Consider the following 21706-nt stretch of genomic DNA (forward strand, 5'->3'; position numbering starts at 1 on the left):
CAGCTCAGATTTTCTTGTAGAATATGAAACCTCCAGAGCCCCGACGTCCTCAGAATCAGAAGAAATAAGTTGGAGCAGCTTTTAGTTCCTACTCTCCTCACCTGTGGAACAGACTTCCTGCTGACACATTCCCCTCTTTTAAATCAGACCGTCAAACATTATAATTTACTCAGTCTTTCCATTAAACAATAGATTTTACATATTTTATTATCTGTCTTAATGAAGCTTTTACTTATTTATTACCTTGTGTCTGTAGGTTTCATATAAATAAATGTTCTTTAAGTGACTGAAGGCTGTTCTGATTTAGTATATCTATAAAGGGAAAGTATGCCTTTGAGACTCTTTTTTAACAGCAAAGTTTTCCTATCTCAACAAAAAAATAGAATAGATAATTTCAGGTGACTAATTTAAACAAAGGTCACGAAAGGTCACACTAGGAGAACATTTTTATGGGATTATTAATTTGTCTGAACGATTGGTTTGGCAGTCTAGTTATGTGATAAAGATGTGATTGACAGCAGCGTAATCTAATCAAATGCACACATGCGATTTTGGAGCCGGAATGTCCTGTCTGATTGTCCAATAGGATCACTGCAGCCATCGACGAGGCGGGTCCCCAGAGAGCTCTCAGCCAATGGCATTGCGAGTTTTCCGCCCGCAGTGATCATGACTCCGCCCCCGGCTTCCATTTCTGAACTGGAGGGACGCCGCCGCTCTCGCGCAGGGTCCTCGCCTTTTTTTATACACACATTTAAGTAAATAAACTAGATTATCTGACGCACGTTAGCGCCACTTCCTTGAGGCAGGGTGAAGCCGTGTTTTCTGTCTATCGCGGCACGCTGTTTGAGTAGTGCCTGGAACTGAAGCGAGTGTTTTATTCCCCATTTTAACTTTACTAAGCGGCGTTTTCCGCCGTTTTTTTTTTTTTTTTTTTTTTTCTCCCACTCTCGCCCCCCTCGTGTGTGAGTAGGGGCCTGCGACGGCGGTTTGGCCACGAGGCGCTTCGGTACAGTCGGATCTGGGCGATGGCGGAGTTCGGTAACGGACTAGCGGAGGAATCCCTACTAGATTCAGACCCGGGACATCCCGAGCTGGAGGACCCGGGAGTCGGCGATGAAGACCCGGGGTTAGAGGAAGGAGAGGCCGCGATTGAGGACCCGGTAAGTGAAGGGCATTGTTTGATCGCACGCGACCGAATCCACGAGACACCACCGCGAACCGAGTCAGAGAGTGAGTTCGAAGAAAGGCGTCCCGGCAAATTTGTCGATTTCCCCCCTCTCTCCACATATCTCGGCTCACATGCTGTTCGCGTTACTGCTAATATCAAACCGCCATTGTGGTTCACGCAGTGCAGTAGAAATGGGTGGCGACATGCGTGGTGTCGGCGGCCATCTTGGCGCAACAGCGACGCCAGTTTCTCTGCGCCAGGGAGCAGCTCGAGGAGTTGGAGGAGGAGGGGGGAGATCCGAGACGGGGATGCAGGAGACCGTTAGGGGCGAGGGTAGGACAGGCCGCCGCCATTAGCCCGCCGCTGTGCGAGTTCACCTCCCCGAGAAGGCGACCTGCTGACGGTAAAGAACTTTTTTTTTTTTTTTTTTTTTCCTTCAAAGAATTCCTTTTGACGGTGTCATGGCGCTGCCGCCGGTCTGCTCCATGCGAAATGACGGAGCAGGCTAACGTTAGCTCAACGCGAGCGGTGGTCTAAGAAAAAATGTTTTTTACCGGCGGATCTGTTAAATTATTATCGCAAATCTGGAGATAAATACGCAAATCTGAGCTGGATTGCTGCGAGCGGAGATGCTGGCGGTATTCTCGCCATGTGTTTAAGCTAGCGGGGATGTGGCGGACGTGCACCTGACCATCTTTGTCATTTTCTAATGGACGACGATCGTGTGATGGACGAAATGTGCAGCATCCAGCCGTCCATCCATCCTCCATCTCATGCACATTTAGTGCACGATCCCAGGTTGATGCGGGCACGTCGAGCTCAGAAGGGGGCTGCGGTATTCGAGGGGCTGGGTTTGCATCCTCCAAGCGAGGAGAAAAAGGGAGGAGAACCTGCCACACTGGATATGCGACAAAAACCAGAAGCCGCTGGATGGATCGTTTCAGCCATCCTGCTTTAGATCGCAGCTTCCTCTCCTGCATGCATGTGGATGGGGGTAGATTGCCAGTCACATGGTTATCAGGGATGCTCCCATTAACATGTCTGGTGTGCAGTATTTTATTTATTTATTTTATTCCCTCCCGTTGCGAGGATTTTAATGTCGGTGCAATCGGTGGAGCATTTGCATTTCAGGACCCCCGTCAGCAACGGCGGCAGCCCTGGATGGAGCTGGAGTGACTCCCACTGTGCTGCAGTGCACCACTGTCAGACAGGAGGGTCCGCTCCCATGTGAGGGCACAATCATCCCACTGTTCTACAGCGCAATGTCTAGTTCTCTTCAACAGTCTCGGTTTTGTGGTTGGACTTCAGATTGCATTGTATTCCCTGCTTCAGTCGTGTCCAAACCCCCCCCCCCCTTTTCCTGAGGCAGGGGGGTGTATTAAATGATCAAAACTGACTAAATGCCCAGCATCGGGTGCTTTAAACCTCCTTTTAAAGCTTGAAGAATTTACAGTTTATAGAAACACCATCAGTTGCAGCATATTGAAATATATAGAGATGTAAAAAAAAATCTGATTTGAATATTGTGCATTTATTAATGCTGCCTTAACGAGAGTTATCAAAGTGAGTGAGATATATTGATTATTTTATGTTTTAAACACTGTTCAACAATCTCATGGCCCGACTATTTTTGATGGCCTTAAAGGCCAGATCAAGCTAAAATAGATTGTTACGATCAAGTTTAGTGAGGATAAGAGAAAAGATGACATGTGGGATATGGAAGTAATGTGTTAAATGTGCAGGACCAACAAGACAGAGGTTTAATTTCTGTAGCCTTGACAGATCTTTGACTTCCGTCTTTTTCGGTGCACAAAAGGTTAGAATCAAGTTTTTAGTGCCTTGCCGGGTCAGGTTTTATTAGCAAATAGCGATTTGCACCGTTGTGTTTGGTTCTGGTGGCTGAGCCCAGTTGTGCAGATGACGGACTCTGAGCTCTGATGTCTGCCCTGCAGGAGCTGGAGGCAATCAAAGCCCGGGTGAGAGAAATGGAGGAAGAGGCCGAGAAGCTGAAGGAGCTACAGAACGAGGTGGAGAAACAGATGAATCTCAGCCCCCCGCCAGGTGGGTTCACTTTCTGGTTTTAATTTAACCAGTCACACTTCTGTGTTCTTGGTTTGCTAAATCTCTGCAAACAACAATATATCTTAAAGCAATGAATATAAGAAAAGATGTATATACTTGAGTAGATCCTATGTAAAGACAGATGAACACACTATATGCTCTCCTCTGCAGTCGGCCCCGTCATCATGTCCATCGAGGAAAAGATGGAGGCAGATGGCCGATCTATTTATGTTGGAAATGTGAGTAAAGTGTCTTTATTAGCGTCTTGTGCTGCTGCTGTTTTAGCCACGTTGTGTTTTGATCAAAACGTGCAAATGATTTGTCTGTAGTCTATACTTCACTGGATTTTTTTGTCACTTTTCACCGTGTGTTTAAATATTAACGATCAGGAAGTTGTTCACGACTAACTTTGCTTTTAGCTCATTGTGCCAGTGGGAAGTGGTTTCTACACTCCTAAGCTGTGAACTGCTCACACACACACACACACACACACACACACACACACACACACACACACACACACACACACACACACACACACACACACACACACACACACACACACCCCAGATATTATTGAGATGAAGCTGAAGCTTTGCTATACACCGTCACCATCTTGTCCGTAATCTGTTTTTTTAAAACAAGAGAATTTCAAGCCGTTTTATATCGTAGAAACACGTGTCTCACAGTTTTATCATCTTAAGTAGCAGTAATCCAGCTCTCCTGGTGTGTAACCTCTTGTTTGTCTCTGTGTTCAGGTGGACTACGGCGCCACGGCAGAAGAGCTGGAGGCTCACTTTCATGGCTGCGGTTCAGTAAACAGAGTCACCATCCTATGTGACAAATACACGGGGCATCCTAAGGGGTAAATACTATCTTTATGCCGTGGTGAATGATTGGACGCCATTACCGCCAAGTGTACATGAATGAATAGATGCTGTTGTTTTCCTGCAGGTTTGCTTATATTGAGTTTGCAGACAAAGAGTCTGTTAGGACAGCCATGGCTTTGGACGAGTCCCTTTTCAGAGGAAGGCAGATAAAGGTAAGCTGTGGCCCTGTTTTACTTCATGTATTGAAATGGCTTTCACAGATAACTGTCATGATTTAATGATCAATATTGTGAAATACAGGTGACACTGTATTTTAGTGGGCTACTAAAAGCAGTAGCTGAAACATCAACTTCAGAGAACTTACTACTTTTGAATGAGATTTAAATGCAGTGAATGTGGTTTCTGTATCAAGGACATTCTTATTTAGTCACTCAGGACAGAGTTGGCAACAGGATCCACGAATGCAACAAGCGGTCAAAAATGTGACGGGGTAAATACCACTGAGTTGCAGTTCCTCATATTTTACACCAAGTTTCATCGTCTTAAAAGTGAAAATACCAGTTGTAGTTCAGGGAGATGAATGTTGTTCAACTTGTCTGATTGTAGCTCAGGAGAGTTTAATATATTTTAGTTCAGTCCCTGTTCAGTTTTGTGTTGTGTTGTGTTGACTATTCATAAGAAATTTCTTCATGAAAATCAATGTTTTCTTGGATATTTTGACGGATTGGAGCGTCTTGCAGCCGGTTTTGGCCCACCGGCCTTATGTTGGACACACCTGGTGTAGCTGCTTATGCATCTTGTTGCTTCTTTGAGGTCTTATAAAATTTTATTCTGAATTACTAAGTCTGGACAGCTGCAGGTCTGTCTAGCACCCAGACTCGTGTTGTTGTGAAGGTTTATCGACTCGCTGGAATTTGCACGACCTTCACTGAGAGACGTGTTTAGATGAGCGCAGAAGTTGATGAGCCTGTCCAGAGGTTTCCAATGAAGTGCACCCTCAGAGCCCAAACACCACAGCCATCCACATTTCTCAGATTAAATTGTTATAAATACGTTGGAGAGGCGGTTCTTCAATCTATCATTGGGTTAAGTTTTGACCCAATATGTTGAACCTGTGTTAGAAATCTAGTTCCTACACAGAGGAGGACGATGTCAAATATCTTTTCACACATGTTGTGTGGGTTCCATTGTGAACTGTACATCACGGCATCAAATTTTTATTCACAGATTTTATTTATTTTATTTTTTTCCATAGGTTTGTAAAAATGGTCCCTCTCAGCTCAAATAAAAACAGGCAGGACTGCGAACCACTAACGGCACTGAATATTATATTAATTAGTTCCCATCTTCCTGGTTTAAGGCTTCATTTTGAGATGTTCGCTTTAAAATGTAAACTTGTAAAGGTTTTCTATCTTTGTTCACGTGTCCGTTGCTCGTCCCCAGGTGGGCGCAAAGAGAACAAACAGACCGGGCATCAGCACCACAGACCGTGGCTTCCCGCGGGCTCGGTTCCGATCACGGGGAGGCAACTTCTCGTCACGTGCACGCTACTACAGCGGCTACACGCCCCCCCGAGGCAGAGGACGGGCCTTCAGGTGAGTCCACGCCGACACCTCCGACACCCAGGGGAGCACACGGGGGGTCTGCATGCACTGTACCTGAACTACTAGAAATGTTTAGTCAAGACAATGGCAAATGTATCTAGTTGGAAATGAGTGGAGTGCCACAGGGTTGATGTAGTTATGGAGGTGAATCTTGGAATTAGCATTACTTAGGTTCCCCCAAACGTCTGCCAACTCGAGTGTTGGAAGATTAAATGACAATGATTCCAGTGAAAATGCAACGTTTGTGTTTCTGGGGAAATTCACACTAATATGGAAACGGCAGAAACCCTGACAACGATGTAGTTGGCATGTCGGGCCACTAGTTGGTGCAGTTTCTCTAGGAACATCTGTGTGTGCTTTCATTAGAGAACAGTACGCTCTAAACATTAACAATCCAATCCAACTTTATTTGCATAGAACATTGAACACAACGGCCAAGGTTGACCAAAGTGCTTCACAGTTAAAAGTAATAAAATAATCGCTGAGCACAAAACCCCAGAGTAAACACAATGCCACAATATCACAGTGCTCAATTAGTATTAAAGGCCAGCGACGTACATGTGTCTTGAGTCGACACTTGAAGGACTCGTGAGACCGAGAGGTTCTGATGTGGAGAGGCAAACGATTCCACAGACGGGGTGCAGCCCCGGAAAAGGTTCGTTCACCTCTTATCTACCAATCGGAGAACACGGACATTCTCGTGGACAGACCACCAAGTTGGATTATTGCCCTGAGTACCAAAGTACCAAGTCCCAGGAGAATATGTACTGGGAGTCACGACACAGCGGAGGAAACATTGTTCTTATTGTCTCTACTGAGCATGTGCAGAACAACTTTTTATTATGGCCCTTGGAGCTCATGTGCAGTAGCAGAGTTTCTTCAGTCAGTATGGAGATGGGTATCATTTTCACACTTAACGACAAGACCTCAGCATTTCCAAAAAGTTGTGCCTTACAAGCCGTTTCCAAAAGTTGCATTTTGGTGACTGTGTACCTTTGTCACGTTAGCGTATACACAAAATGCCACAAAAGTTTTCACTTGAACTCATTGCTGCGTCAGCAGGTCCTAAAACAGTTTTTAAGCCAGTTGATCTACATCATAATTGGAGTTGAAACGTCTAATCAGTTTAATCGATTATCAAAATAGTTGTCATCTAATTCAGTCATGGATTAGTATGTGTTCTAGCAGCTTCCACAGTGTGGCAGTAATGAGGCGCCTGAGGCTGTAATCTACCAGGAGAAACTGCCAATCGTCACCGTTGTTTTGCGCCACGGCGGCGGCAGCAGGCCTTTATTCTCCACATCAGGAGAGGAAATATTATGGAAAAAGTCATTCAAAGTGTGCGAGCGCTTCATACTACATGTAGAAAAAAGTTCAATTATTGCTCATGAAGCATTAAACTCATTGTTTTGATCTATTTTACAGAAGTCATTTAAATGAAAAGCATAATTCTCTTTCCTTTTCTTCATGACAGTATGTTCTTAGGAACTTTCTGGGCTAAACAATTATTTGAATAATTGTAAAAACAGTCGACAAGCAAAATAATCGTTAGTTGTAGCCCTAATAATAATAATAATAATGATAATTATACAAATGTTTAGAAAAGGCGATGCGTGTTGGGAGTTACAGTAATGGACCTCCTGTTTGTAATTGGATTCAACACATTACCCGCAGCTGCATGTCTTTTTTTTTCCTCTGCTTGACCTCAGAAACACGATAATCTGATAACTGCCGCTCGGGCTGTTCTGGTTCGAGCACTTTGATAAACAGGCGAATATAAAGTTGACGAGGGTGTAAATGCGGAGTACTTTGTGTCGCGTTAAATCAATTGAAATCTACTGACCCCGTTTGAAGCAGATTAGTGTGTTTAGACTCCCGTGGCACTCCAACTCTGTATTTTGACTATTAAAGCTTCAATAGGCGATGCGGTGTCCCTGGAACACGGGGTTGTTTTACTGGAGGCAGATTGCGTTTACCACGTTGGTTGTGGGTCGAGGGCTTCACTGCATGCCACACATCACACGTGCACAGCAGCCGTGCCGCGCCGTGCCTTGCATGCCTCCCTGCATTAGCTGGAGCCTCGGTCAATGCCAATGCAGCAAAAAGGTTCTGGTGCAAAGCTGCAGCACCTGCACTTGATGTTACTCACTTCTCTGGTGCATCAATGGCGTGGACAACGCCCACTGCTTTACATAACCGCGAGGGTTTTGAGATCAGTGAGGTGACCTGTAGCGTTTCCTCACTTCACCGCGGCGTGGGCCTGGTGTTGATCAGATTGTTGTGCACTAAGGTTCTGGCAGGAGGTTTCGGGTCAGAGTGCCGCCAGGGCGCGACACACTGATTCTGCTGATGGAAACATCACCTGCTCTGGATGAGAGCTGTGACGACTTGTGAAATTGAAGAAGAGAAACAGAAGTCCCCCTGGTGGAGCTCTTGTCTGTGAAATCATCTTGTTTTAGCGGTTGACACTGAGGAATGTGTGGTGCCAAACACGTCCGTCACCATGCCAACTACTTCATACGAGACTGGAGACGGAGAGATTCTGAAAAGCATCTGGAGCGCCTCAACCTCAGATCTTAAAAGAAACCTGATAATTGGCTCTGGAGTTTCCTCATTTCTCCTTCATTGCTCTCTACTCGAGTGTTTATGAAAAACTACTTTAAAAAAAAAAATTTAATCTTTGAAAGCTCCCTTCTTGATTCCTTTGTGCAAAGAGTGTCCGGACGTGAAGGTCAGAATCTCTCTAATCAGTCGGTGTGCGCTCCAGCCACTCCCACACATACCAGGAAACTAGAACCCTGCCAGTTTGCTCGTCTGGATTTTGGCCTGCGTTTCAGGACGAGGCTCAGAAAAGACTTTAGGGAGAAGCTGTGAGTGTTTTCGATAATTAATCAACTCTACAAAAGCTGGATTTGTTACAGTTTGTGAGAATGAATGTGTTTCATGGTAAAAGTTTTGTTGGCTTGATTACTCGTGGAACGATGTGGAAATAGAGTAAAATAAGTGACATTAGCCGTCTGAGGACTTGGACACGTTACATTCAGCCATTTGTAATTTTGATTTCAATAATGACGCTCTGCTCCCTCGAGGTGTTGGCAATAAGTGCACGGTGCATCCTCCTGCTGGTTAATGTGTAACAAGCAGAGCTGTGTGCTCTGCTACATCAGGAATTCATCAACTGGTGGATTTCAGCAGTGAGAACAGAATCGGGCTGCGAGTCAGTGCCTTGCCTTGTTGTGGGGGAAAAAATCCATGGTGAACAAAAAACAACAGTTTAAAGTCTTTGCGTTGCGTTGTGAGCTGGGAGGATTCCCACAGTGCTGTGGTGTCTTCGGTACAACCGGATGATATTCTCCAATTCAATTCTTCATCCTTTATAGTCTCATTAGATTGGAAATAACACAAACTATCCAGCATGAAGTCTGTAGGTCAGTGGTCTGCAGCCTCACGAGGCTCTAAAGCTCCTCTAGCGGCTCCCTGAAGCTTTCAAAAAATATTATGGATATGAATATTTTTGCTTTGAATTTTATTTAATTTGCATTTCACACTGATTTTCAAAAACAACTTTAAATAATCTCCAGGCTGAAAACTGCTGAAGGTTAAAACTAAAACATCCAGAATACCTGGAATTTCTAAAAAGAGACAAAACAATTACACAGAAGAATGGTCAAATTAGAACGACAAAACGTTGCTATTATAGCTTTTATTGGAGGAAAGGGGGAAAAAAGTATAAAATTGTTGTAAAACTGCTCTAACCATTGGGAAACCTACCTGGGCTATAAATGGTTAAAATACATGCCGTGGCTATAAAACTGAAAAACATAAGATATTTGAAAATTTTACTTGTGATGCTTCATGAATGCAAACTTTTGATATTTACTGCAATGTTAGTTTAAAAAATAAATCCAATCAGGATAACCAACGTGTTTTATTGAAAAAATGTTATTTTGTGGCAGTTGCTAAAAACGCCTCTCTTGTTGAGAAATGTTCCTGATGTAGATTATTGATACTGAAACAGTTCACCCTCCGGCCACTAGGTGGCAGTGTAACGCCTCCCAATACACCAACACGAGGGGCTGATTTAACAAAGAGGAGTCCATTGAATGATGTGAAACACCGTCACTGTTGTTTTCTTCCCGAGCTGCTTTATCCTGAACATGTGCTGGAACCTTTCTGCTTTGTTTTCTTCTGAGTGTGTGTGTGTCTTTGTGTGTGTGTCGGTGTGTCTTTGTGTGTGTCGGTGTGTCTTTGTGTGTCCTTGCATGTACTGGAAACCTCCCACTCACTCATACATACACATGTACACAGTTCCAGCTTCACTCCCAGAAACGAGGGATCATTCCTGCAGCCTGACCTCTCAGCTCATCTCAGACACTCGGACCTTCAGTACCGGTGTCGCCTCTTTTTTTTTTAATATATATATATATAATGAAATTTTACTTTTCAGTGTGTGTGTGAAGAGCAGGAGATGTGTGTGTTGTGTGTGTGTGTGTGTCCCCCCCCCCCCCCCCCCCCCCCCCCCCCCAGACTGTCCAGTGTGTCGGTGTGTGTTGACGTCTGTTGCAGCGTCCTGCTCGGGGGGGTCTGTGTGTGGTGCTGTTTGTCCTCCAGGTCTTTCCCTACAGTGACCCCCGAGGCGGCTCTCGCTCAGAGAGACTCAGAGAGAGAGAAAGAGGGAGAGAGAGTGCCTTTGCCACCCCCCCCTCACACACACACACTCTCACACTCTCACACTCTCACACACACACACACAGTGATCCTTTTTGTAACTTAAACCTTTTTTTGTTTCCCCTCTCTTGATGAAGCTGCTTCCAGCTTCTTTCACTGTAACGATCAAAGGCACCAAAACCTTTAATGACATGTGAACACTGTTTTTATATATTCTTCCCTCACTTCCTACACACACGCGCACACACACGCACACACACTCTCACACACACACACACACACACACACACACACACACTATAATTATTACTACCTCACACCAGGAAATTGGTGTCCGTCTTCTTAAGCCAAACAGAAAAGAACTCACCCTCTTTTTCTCTCTCTTTTCCAGGGGCCGAGGGCGAACAACATCGTGGTATTCCCCTTACTAAATCCCCACCCCCCCTTCCCCCCTTCCCCCTCCCCCTTTACTATCACCCCCCCTCCCCTCTCTACCTCTCTGTCCCACATTTAAAACGACAAAAAAAAAGAAACCACACACACTCAGTGCGAGAAATGTCCTCCCCCCCCATCAATAAAAGAAGAGACCCCCCCCCCCCTCAGAAGAGAGAAAAAAAGACAAAAAAGAAAAAAAAAAAAAAAAGAAACTCCTGGACAGAGCCTGACTGGCCGCAGTGTGTGTGTGTGTGTGAGTGTGTGTGTGTGTGTGCGCAGAGGTTGGTGCGGTCACCCCCCTTGGTAAGGTATACGTGTGTGTGTGTGTGTGTGTGTGTGTGTGCAGAGGGGGGAGGGAGGGGGGGGAGCCGGTGGCAGCTTTTCTTTGTTTTATTTTGGTTGTGGGGGGGAGGCCAAGACGAAGATGATGATGATGATGATGATGATGGTATCTCAGGCTGCAGATGTGTCTCCTTCGCTCTGGATGTGACCTCCTGCTTTCACACCATCACCAACACAGCCCACCACCCACTCACCCTCCACCACCACCCAAAAAAAATTCAAAAAGGGGGAGGGGAGGGGAGGGGAGGGGAGGGGAGGGGCGGCACCGAGAAGAGAGAAAAAGAAAAAGAGAAATGTTCATTTTATTTTCTTTTTTTTCTTTTGGATGTAACATTGTGAGACTTCCACCAGCTTTATTAAGTGTTCTGTGTTCGGTTTGTGGCTTGGAGTATCCCCCCCCCCCCCCCCTTTTGTGTCTGCCGTTGTTTGCCCCCCTCCCTCACTGCCCTGCCTCCTCTTCCTCCTCCCTGCATCCCGTCTTCCTCCCGCCTTTTTTTCTTCCAGTTGTGGACCTTCAGTCTTCAGTCAGATTGTTCGTCTGTCATTGTTGTTTTTTCCGACTGGGTGCATTTTTTTCTTTTTCTTTTTAATTTGTGTCCCCAAACTGCTCTCCTCCTCTTCCTCCTCCTCCCCCTCCTCTTTCTCTTTCTCCTCTTCCTTCTCTTTCTCTTTCTCTTCCTCTTTCTCTTCTTCCTCCTTTCTCCTCCTCCTCCTCCTCCTCCCCCTCCTCTTTCTCTTTCTCCTCTTCCTTCTCTTTCTCTTTCTCTTCCTCTTTCTCTTCTTCCTCCTTTCTCCTCCTCCTCCTCCTCCTCCCCCTCCTCTTTCTCTTTCTCCTCTTCCTTCTCTTTCTCTTTCTCTTCCTCTTTCTCTTCTTCCTCCTTTCTCCTCCTCCTCCTCCTCCTCAGGCATGGCTGCGCAGCTTCTTTTTTTTTTTTATTATCTTGATCGATGTTTTTATTTTTTGTACATCCACCTCCAACCCCCTCCTGTCCCGTCCTCCCCCATGTGCACCTTGTCTACTGTGCCCCCCCCCCCCCCCCACCACCCTCCTCCTCCTCTCTCTGTATATTAGACCACTTCTTGTCGTTTCAGGTTTCAGGACCAGTGGAGGCTGACAACCCCTCCCCAGGTGGCGCCGGCCCCCCCCACTGTCTCCGCAGCATCTCTCTCTCTCTCTGCTCCCGCTATGCACACTCACCCCATCCTGTCGGTGTGGGGGGGCGGGGGAGGGGGGCAGGGCGACCACAGGCCCGCTGCGGGGGGCATTTACTACAACAGCAAACGCTGATGATGCTTTTAGTAATCTTTTTGTTTTTGGTTTTTTCCTCAACATTTCAACACACATTCACACTCACACACACTCACACACACACACACTCTCACTCACACACACACACACACACACACACACACACACACACTGCAGTACAGACAGAACCGACGGGGAGCAAAACCCAACACATGATTTATACACGGAGAGCTGAAGCTGACGTAGCGGAGAGGCGAGCAGGCAAGTTGATGTGAGGAAGGCAGGAGCAGAGTAGGGGCGGCGGCGGCGGGGGGAGGAGGTGTTCAGCGCAGACTGTAGGGCGCCCCCCGTCTGTGACGACGCGCAGTGCAGCCACGGCTCGTCTGAGGAGAGTGGGCCGGAGGGCGGGGGGAGTCGGGCGGGGTTTGTGTGGAGACAGGTTTTTTTGGGGTTTCTTTTTGAGAAAAAAAAAAAGGGGGGGAGTGGGTTTGATCAAGTGTTTGATTTTTTTATTTTTTATTTTTAACCCATGAGTCTGTAATTAGGAGAAGGAAAAAAAAAAATAAAGACATTGTGTAAAAATGAGTCTGAGCTGCGGTGAGTTTGTTCTGGAGTTTCATCCCCAGTGGACGTGTTCGGGGGGAAATTAAGATTATAAATATGGATCTTCTGAGGACATCATGCCAGACTTGTTTTCCAACTTCTAACATCGTGTCTTCAAACGTATTCAACTCCTTCGGCTTTTTACCCTTTTTTATTACCTCGCATTATTTTTCTTAAGTTTGATGGATCTGCACCAAACAGTCTTAAGTTTTGAACTGAAATGCTTAATGCATATATAGAAAACTATTTTTAATATTGACATGTGCAGAAGTTTTCCCCCTCTGTTGTGAAGCTCCTGAAGAAATAAGAACGTGCTCTGGTGCAACTTCACTTTGGAATATAGTGAAATGAAATCCACCTGTCATGATGTCTTTTCTAACACCAGAGGCACCATGAGGAACACGGGGGGCTAAAGACGGTATGGGGGGGGGGGTCAAACCCTGGACCTCAATCCAAGTGAGAACTTTAGGTCTGACTTAAAGGCTCATCTTCTGCTAAATTCCCTTCCTAAAGGTTTTCCTTGTACTTTTAGCTGTGATGCGGGGGGGGGGGGGGGCGCCAGAGGGGGCTTGGTGGTGCTGCAGCGCCCCCTGGGACAGCCGAAGCACCCCCATAACACCCCCAAGAAATGTGACGTTGTTTTTAAAGTGGCTTATTTGTATTTTTATGTGTGAAGATTATAATTTGTTGCCTGTCCAATTCACAAATACGCCAATAAAACCTGTATTTATGTATTGTTAAACTAGAAGTAGTGTAATTTGATTCAGCCAATCGCTGCACATGCTTTAACCTGGGAACTCCCTGACCTGAAGTGTGTCTCCTGGTCCTGAAGTGTGTCTCCTGGTCCTCTATGCAGGGTTTATTAATGTCACTAGGTCATTGAAGAGAATCTGTCCTCTCAGTGGAGGCGGTGGGGACGGACTGGCAGCAGGACGTCGTGTCTCTGCAGTGTGTTTAGCGTCCGTCAGTGAGTTAAAGTGTCAGGCTGGTGAATCTTTATCACTTTGGATAAATATCTTGTGTCGCATAATCTAGTTTGAAATAGCGGCGCTTTTACTGTCTGTGTGCATATTGTCGGTGTTACAGTAGAAAATAAAGTAGAGATCACTAACGGTACGTTTACACCATGTCCACGGTTCAGGCCACCGTGGACAAAACGGGATGGATGTGAGACAACGCAGGGGGACGGGATGGACGTGAGACCACGCAGGGGGACGGGATGGACGTGAGACAACGCAGGGGGGCGTGAGACAACGGAGGGGGACGGGATGGACGTGAGACAATGCAGGGGGACGGGATGGACGTGAGACAACGCAGGGGGACGGGATGGACGTGAGACCACGCAGGGGGACGGGATGGACGTGAGACAACGCAGGGGGACGGGATGGACGTGAGACAACGCAGGGGGGCGTGAGACAACGGAGGGGGACGGGATGGATGTGAGACAACGCAGGGGGGCGTGAGACAACGGAGGGGGACGGGATGGGCGTGAGACAACGGAGGGGGACGGGATGGACATGAGACAGATTTGAATAGATCTTTTAAAATTCTACGTTAAAATATTCTGGCTCTTTTTTTTTTTTTTTACAGATAAACTAGAAAGTATTTCAAACCAAAGTAGACAATACTTAGTAGATCCTCCTTCAGCTGCTGGAGGTTAGAACATCTCCACACTAAAATTTGTTCCCCTTCTTTGTAAAAAATCTTAATCTCGGTGTGAAACTCGTCTATCACATTAAATATATTTACATTTGTTGTAATGTGACTAAATGTGTCTTGGTCCTTCTGCAGCCCAGCGAGTCTCTTGGCTTTATTCCTTCAGTTAAATCAAATGTAGGTTTGAATCTTATTATCTTCGTCCTGTGATGGACGAATCTTGTCTTTTCCTCGGTGACATGACCGCCCCCTCCTGGTGAGGAATGAAACAACAGCAAACGAGCTGGAGGTCAGGTGATGTTTATTTCTCTTAAAAAAAAAAAAAAAGCTTTAATATGATAACTGCTGGTAGGAAGTCCTCGTGTCGTGGTCTACTTCTTGTGCTTCTTGAAAGCTGCGGAGAAAAGAAATATGTAATTAAACCTTCAACGGAGCTCGAAATGTGAGAATTCTAACAGGTTCAAGAACGTAAACGAATCATTAAATCTTTTCCAACCTGCTGAAGCAGAAAGTCCTCACCTTTTCTTTTGGTTTTCTTCTTCATGACCTTCTTCTTCTTCCGCGGTCGACCGTCTCCATCCTGCCCAGACAGAATGTGTTGGAATAAAACTGCATTTTGCAGCAGAAGCCGTTGTAATGGAATAAATACAACAATCCAATACAGAAGCCGTTGTAATGGAATAAAGCCTCTGAAACCCGTCCGGCAGGCTGTTGACTGATTACTCTTTACTCAGGATTACATATTGTGGACTGGAGACAGACTACAGTTTTTTTTATTTCACTAAATCTAGTTGTTTTTTTTAACCTTCTCTGGTTATCTTAACATTTTTATATCATTACTACTACTTTCATTACTGTTACTTATTTCGTCACCATTACTGTTCTGATTAATCTGTCTATATCTTGAACTCGGTAGAACGCAGAACCTTCGCCAACGCCACATTTGTAGGTGGAACCGAGTTAGCGGTGCCGGCTTGATAGCCGTTAGCTCATATCGATGCTAACTAGGTAGCAACATCAGTGTGTGAAACGGTGAGCGTCTCCATGGCAACCGACGCCGAACAGACAGGTTGTTGTTTTTCCATTTTGCTCATCTTTTATCAAGATTTGTTCATTTGGTTATTCTTTATCTGGAGCTGCTTGCAGCAGGACCTCCTCACAGGAGACATGTTGCCCCTCAGAGGGGGGTCCTCTTAATAAATAAATAAATAAAGTATCTTAAGGTACCATTGCGCCCTCGCCGCCCGTCAGAGCCGAGATGTCGCCGAAGTGCGTGATGCTGCTCAGCTGGCCCGACATGGCCATCACGCCTCTCTTCTTGGAGTTCTTCTGTTGCTTCGGCATGTTGAGACGCACCATCATCGACTCCTCGTAGTGTTTCCTGTTGGCGAGAGAGCGAAACATGAAGCGCCGAGAAAGACGTCGCCGCCGAGCGTCTGCGCGTTGAAGTGGAGCTGAGGGAACCTGTGGAGCTCCTCGCGGCTGTCGCGCTCGCTCTGGAAGTCCCGCCGGTCCCGGATCTCCTCGGGGGCGTCGCTGTACTGCTGCCTCAGCTCCTGGATCACCGAGCTCCTGAGAGCGGCTCGCCGCTGCCGCTCCGCCTGCACTTTCTTCTTGTCGGCCTCCGTCAGGTCTCCTTCTGGAAGGAGGAAACATCAACATGGCTCCATCAGGTAAGTCGCCTCAGAGCTGGACACAGAAGACACTCTGCCGCAGCTTCTTAAACTCGCCGGCTGAAGACGCCACTTGGATACGAGGCGACGCGTCGTTTGATTTGATTTGTAGGTGTTGACCTTTGTTAACCTCGCCATGTTCGGAATTCTTCAAAATGCAGCGAGTTCATCGTGATTTCAGAAACGCGTTCGACTGTCAGTGTGAAAATTAAAATGTCTCCAGAACTGGATCCTTACCATAATGCATCGGGGCAATCTTGGGTGGTATATATTTCCTGCCACTAGAGGGGGCTGCCTTCTCCTCCGAGGCGTCTTTGTTCTCGTCTTCCTCTTCAGAATCCTCAGATTCATTCAGCTGAGAGATGAAAACAGTCAGAACTCATGAGTACTCAAATTAAAAGTAGCCAACATACAAAAAACTGGTTAAAAAAAAACTAAACAACTTTGATTAACTCAATAAAAGTGAAATTCTAATCACAAGTTAAACGAGTCTTACTTTGCTGATGAGATTTCCCGGGTTGGGACGCAGCTGCAGCGGGTCGTTTTCAGCTGAAAGCAGCAAAAGAAGCCTCCTTTTATATTTCTGTGCATTTTTTCATCTGATGTCTTTCACACAGCATGACGGAAGGTCAAACCTAAACTGCCGGTCACTGCCGTCCGCACCAGTTTATCAATCTGATACTTCAGTTTGTGGTCTAAAGGTCGCATTTTCTCCAAAACCTGCAGGAATGCAGACAGAAAAAATAAACGTTTCACAAACCCAAAGACCAATAAAACGATCAGAAAGACTGTGAGATGAAACCTACAGTTCTGATGGTGACCACTCTGTCCAGAGCCTCGCTCTCTCTGATTGGCCCTCCCGCCGTCTTGATGCTGATCAGGTGAGTGAGGTCCTGCAGGTAGAAGAGCAGCAGGTGGTACCGGAGGTCCAGGAAGGACAGACCCTGCACACACAGAAGGTACGAGTCACAAATGATTCTCGTGAAATTACAAATCAGGAAATCTGGACGTTGAGAAGGAAACAATGGTGGAGTTGTTATCTGATTGGTTTTTTTAAATTAGATGAAATAGCAGGACCCAATAGTTGTTTATTATTTAAATGAACTTTACATGGACAGAAGTGGATTATTTACTTTTGGCTGCCTTGAATGAAAGCAACCATTACTACTTCTCTCAATATATTTAATTTAAATTACCACTAACTAATGTTCCCACAAGAGTTCGGAACAGAGACACTGCAGCGTACCGAGTGCTGACAAACAGTCTCACAAAAACACAGTTGATTTTGAAATAATTTAAACGGAAGGAAGTTTAAAAGATTTCTCCTGGTTCAGATCTGCTGTTTATACAGTTTCTACTCACCTGGGAGGTTTGAAATGCCCCATCTTTGACGTTGGCCAGGATCCCCTGGACATGACTTGTGACTGAGGCCACCTGAAGACATAATGTCAACTTATAACTGCAGTTGAGGAGGAAAGACACGAGCTGGGACTCACTGGAGTTTGGTTTTCATTCATACTACAGGCTTTACCACAAACTGCACCATTTACCTGCTCTGTGAGATTAGTCAGCAGCTCGACTGCTTTGGGCAAATCGCTTTCAATCAAATCCTGCAAAACAATTCATCCCATTATTACATTATTTTACAAACAATTAGTTATCGGTGTATTTTCAAACAGGAAATCCTAAAACGCTGTTAGCTATGAGCTAACTGGTTAGCACCGGCGCCAAAACAGCAGATCGGCACAGTTTGCTTCACTGATTATGTTCATCTGAGAACGATTTTCAACAGTAACGTTAAACTCCGGCATTAATAGTCCTTACAAACGCGTTATAGAGAGGTAAACTGTGTTTTATGAGCAGTTAGTTTCCACTCACGCTGTCTATGGAGCCAGCCATTTTACTCGAGAAGCTACGGAAGCCACCGCAGGACAATATTACCACCACGCGCGTTAGACAGTTTCAGCACTTTTATTTTAAAAATGCAAATTTAGAGATAAAACAGCAAATATGTAGGCATAGATTATATTTATTTATGACTGAAATATTTAATTAGTTCAGTTTCTGACAGCTTTTTGATGTTTACTCATAAAACATTTTATTATAGATCTACATTCTCACATTTTAGGTTTTTTCCCTTTACCGTGTGTGTGTGTGTGTGTGTGTGTGTGTGTGTGTGTGTGTGTGTGTGTGTGTGTGTGTGAGAGAGAGAGAGAGGAAGTTGGGATACCTGTGTGTCACTTTCAGTCAGACACAGTGAGGAGGAGCTGGATTATAATCTGATCTGTTACAGTCATGGTGAGTCCCATCAAACTTGACTAACTTTTATTAATATAATTAAATTAACAATCACGTTTCCTTCTTTAAGGAGGAATGAAGACAGGAAACATATTATATGATGTAGACTCTGAATTCTACTTCTTATAGTTTGAGTCTTGAGCTTGCTCTGCTGAGTTCCATCTCTTCGGGGTACTTTGAGGTATTTTCATGTAAATTGTAGGTTTTAACTGACTGAAGACAACAGATCCACACTTACAAGATATTAAATAAAACATTTCAAGCACTTTTAAACTTTTGATTGTGAATCCAACCTTTTTTTAGTTAAAGTATTTTTCTAAATTGATCTTCCGAATTTAGTTTTTTACATTTTGAAAAGCTGTATGTTTATATTTCATGACCTATAAGTTTGATCAAGTTAATCAAACATTGAATGAAACGTTTTCAGTTTATTTGTGATAAATCTAAAAATTGATGCTTCTATTAAGTTAAGTTTTTTAATTAGAGGAATAGAAATGTGAAGTTTCCTCTTGTTACAGTACGTTGTGATGGGATTGTTTGATGCGTGTACTTGTACTTGTATTTACACATACATCAGGTTTTTATGGCTCAAATGATCAAAATAATTAAATTGATAATGTCGAGGTCTTTAAAACGTGGCTGTCAAGTTAAATTGATCGTTTAGTTTGGCCACATTCTAAATCTCCACAATAAAGAAAAGTAGTTTTTCACTTCTAATATTAATAATATTATAATATTCAGGAATGTGGATCGACAGTGAATCAAACCAGCAACACTTTCTGATAAACTCTACTCATTATATTTCTAGTTAAACCCGTTGCTCTAATTTTACCATATTTTTTTTAACAAACATTTTAATAGTTTTTGAAGTCGAAAAGTAAAATTCCTGCATTTGAACCAAATTTCTGTTTATTGTCAGAAATGATATGGTGAGGTAACTGCATACATTTTTGCTTTCAATTTAATTTAGTTTAATTTAATTGTATTCAATTTCATTTAATTTAGTTTAGTTAAATTAAATTAAATTTAATTGTATTCAATTTAGTTTAGTTTAGTTTAATTAAATTGAATTAAATTAAATTAAATTGAATTAAATTAAATTTAATTGTTTCAATTTAGTTTCGTTTAGTTTAATTAAATTGAATTAAATTAAATTAAATTAAATTGTATTCAATTTAGTTTAGTTTAGTTTAATTAAATTGAATTAAATTAAATTAAATTGAATTAAATTGAATTAAATTGAATTTAATTGTATTCAATTTAGTTTAGTTTAGTTTAATTAAATTGAATTAAATTAAATTAAATTAAATTGAATTGAATTAAATTGAATTTAATTGTATTCAATTTAGTTTAGTTTAATTAAATTGAATTAAATTGAATTAAATTAAATTAAATTAAATTAAATTAAATTAAATTAAATTGAATTAAATTGTATTCATTTTAATTAAATTTTTTTGTATTTTTCTTTTTTTGCTTTTCATTTATCATCGTGATGTTTTTACAGGATTAATATTTGTCTAATATTTGCCTGAACGCTCCAGAAGTGATGATCCCTGTTCTTGTGTCTTAACGTGTCCAGATGTCGGACCCCAGGGTCTCCTCGGTCATCCAGGAGTGGGTGAGCTCGTTCCCGGGTCAGACCCACTGCCAGACCCTGAACCCGGCCACGTCCCACCAGCCGGCCTCCACCAATCAGATGGCTCAGATGGACATGATGTCCTACATGAGGGGGGGCGGGGGGGACGACAGGGGGTCGGAGCAGATGATGGGGCTGTCGTACCTGCCGTACGCCTCCGGCAGCCCCAACCCTCAGCAGAGCCACGGAGGAGTTCAGGTCAGATCCACCGCACCGCCGCCATCTTCCCTCCTCACACACACACACACACACACACACACACACACACACACACACACACACACACACACACACACACACACACACACACACACTCTCATCCCTGTTCTCCACAGGATTTCTCCCCCTTCCTGCTGCCCCCCCTGCGTGGACCCGCGACCAAGAGGAGCATCAGCAAGGACAGCGCCGAGTACCGTCTGAGGCGGGAGAAGAACAACATCGCGGTGAGGAAGAGCCGGGACAAGGCCCGGCGCAGGATCCTGCTGACCCAGCAGCGGGCCCTGCAGCTGCAGGAGGAGAACCAGAAGCTGCAGCTGAGGATAGGACAGCTGACACAGGAGCTGGACACACTCAAACACATCCTGTCCCAGCAGCACCTGCAGGGGAGCGAGGAAGGGCTGGCGGGGGGGGGCGCCATCTGAGCTCACGTCGGCTCCGGGGTCGCCGCCACATCCGAGATCCACGCCGTCCAGAACAGGGGTGTCAAACATTAAGGCCTGCGAGAGGCTCCGACCCGACCCGACCACACCACCAGGCCAAAGGGGAATTTTTTAGAAAAAGAAAACCTTGAATTTCTCGAGCTGAGATATCGGTGATGCTGCCGTCAAAGCGAGCTACCTCGTTGCTATCGGCCCGTCGGACCAGACGTCAGGGGCAGTTTGTGAAAAAGAGGCACATTTGAAACCGTTTTTGTACATTTCACTGTATTTTGCACCAGAAAGTTTCATTAAAATTTCCTTTATGTCAAGATTGTAGTGGTTCTTTGTAGTGATCGTTTGGTGAAGTGAGAATATAAACATATGAACGATGCCTTTTCACTCGAAACGTCACGGAAATGCAAAACTTTACTAAAAACAGAAACAGAAAAATGTTCTCGACCAATTCAGACATCACATTTACTCTGTGACATTTAAACGTTGGAAGTATTTTACCGCTCCAGCTCCCTCTGGATGAAATTGGACAGTTTGACACCCCTGATCCAGAACATTTGGCACAATCGTCTCAAATTCCAACGTTACTTCATGAAGGGATCGACCAGGAAGAGACTCTGGATTCTGGAGTCCAGAACTCATCATCGTGAACTGTAAACATCCTGTGATGCATTTCCAGCGAGTATTTAGTGCAAAAATCGTGCAACCGTGGAGCGAGCGTCGTCATAACGTTGATCAAACATCGGGTAAATGTCAGTGGAGTACCTTGGGAACGCTGCAAACTGAGTCTTGCGAATGTTAAACGACCATCGTGGGAATGTTGATCGTGTGAA

The 21706-nt window shown here is 44.5% G+C and overlaps 3 protein-coding genes across 5 annotated transcripts; 2 read left to right on the forward strand and 1 right to left on the reverse strand.

The window, feature by feature from the left end:
* The first annotated feature begins 693 nt into the window (after nt 1-693).
* On the forward strand, nt 694-12934 carry pabpn1 (poly(A) binding protein, nuclear 1). 3 transcript variants are annotated; one of them, XM_080489763.1, is made up of 7 exons: nt 694-1160; nt 3121-3229; nt 3401-3468; nt 3988-4094; nt 4184-4271; nt 5503-5654; nt 12201-12934. In XM_080489763.1, exons 1-7 carry the CDS (start codon nt 1026-1028, stop codon nt 12394-12396), a joined length of 855 nt encoding a protein of 284 aa, XP_080345889.1. In that variant the 5' UTR covers nt 694-1025; the 3' UTR covers nt 12397-12934. The 3 variants fall into 3 exon arrangements, with proteins under 3 accessions (XP_080345889.1, XP_080345890.1, XP_080345891.1); XM_080489764.1 differs by lacking the exon at nt 12201-12934 and adding an exon at nt 10723-11040; XM_080489765.1 differs by lacking the exon at nt 694-1160 and adding an exon at nt 1422-1571.
* A 1967-nt stretch (nt 12935-14901) lies between these two features.
* ngdn (neuroguidin, EIF4E binding protein) lies at nt 14902-18211 on the reverse strand. The gene is made up of 11 exons (XM_080489530.1): nt 18168-18211; nt 17840-17899; nt 17652-17723; nt 17096-17233; nt 16925-17009; nt 16786-16838; nt 16527-16644; nt 16081-16255; nt 15844-15997; nt 15136-15196; nt 14902-15010 (listed from the first exon to the last, which is right to left on the reverse strand). Exons 1-11 carry the CDS (start codon nt 18186-18188, stop codon nt 14988-14990), a joined length of 960 nt encoding a protein of 319 aa, XP_080345656.1. The 5' UTR covers nt 18189-18211; the 3' UTR covers nt 14902-14987.
* A 317-nt stretch (nt 18212-18528) lies between these two features.
* On the forward strand, nt 18529-21188 carry cebp1 (CCAAT/enhancer binding protein (C/EBP) 1). Its single transcript, XM_080489168.1, has 3 exons — nt 18529-18587; nt 20167-20421; nt 20559-21188. Exons 1-3 carry the CDS (start codon nt 18585-18587, stop codon nt 20862-20864), a joined length of 564 nt encoding a protein of 187 aa, XP_080345294.1. The 5' UTR covers nt 18529-18584; the 3' UTR covers nt 20865-21188.
* The last annotated feature ends 518 nt before the right edge of the window (nt 21189-21706 follow it).

The sequence above is a fragment of the Lipophrys pholis genome (assembly GCF_963383615.2).
Source record: "Lipophrys pholis genome assembly, chromosome: 20".
NCBI classification, from domain to species: domain Eukaryota; kingdom Metazoa; phylum Chordata; class Actinopteri; order Blenniiformes; family Blenniidae; genus Lipophrys; species Lipophrys pholis.

Excerpts from the sequence above, each read along its gene's own strand:
- pabpn1 (XM_080489763.1), top strand. The coding sequence starts at position 1,026 with ATGGCGGAGTTCGGTAACGGACTAGCGGAGGAATCCCTACTAGATTCA. Across the intron at positions 1,161-3,120 it reads AGGCCGCGATTGAGGACCCG|GAGCTGGAGGCAATCAAAGC; the intron begins GTAAGTGAAGGG and ends TCTGCCCTGCAG. Across the intron at positions 3,469-3,987 it reads GATCTATTTATGTTGGAAAT|GTGGACTACGGCGCCACGGC; the intron begins GTGAGTAAAGTG and ends CTCTGTGTTCAG.
- ngdn (XM_080489530.1), bottom strand. The coding sequence starts at position 18,188 with ATGGCTGGCTCCATAGACAGC. Across the intron at positions 17,724-17,839 it reads TGACTAATCTCACAGAGCAG|GTGGCCTCAGTCACAAGTCA; the intron begins GTAAATGGTGCA and ends TTATGTCTTCAG. Across the intron at positions 15,197-15,843 it reads CGGGCGGCGAGGGCGCAATG|GATGGAGACGGTCGACCGCG; the intron begins GTACCTTAAGAT and ends CTGTCTGGGCAG.
- cebp1 (XM_080489168.1), top strand. Across the intron at positions 20,422-20,558 it reads AGAGCCACGGAGGAGTTCAG|GATTTCTCCCCCTTCCTGCT; the intron begins GTCAGATCCACC and ends TGTTCTCCACAG.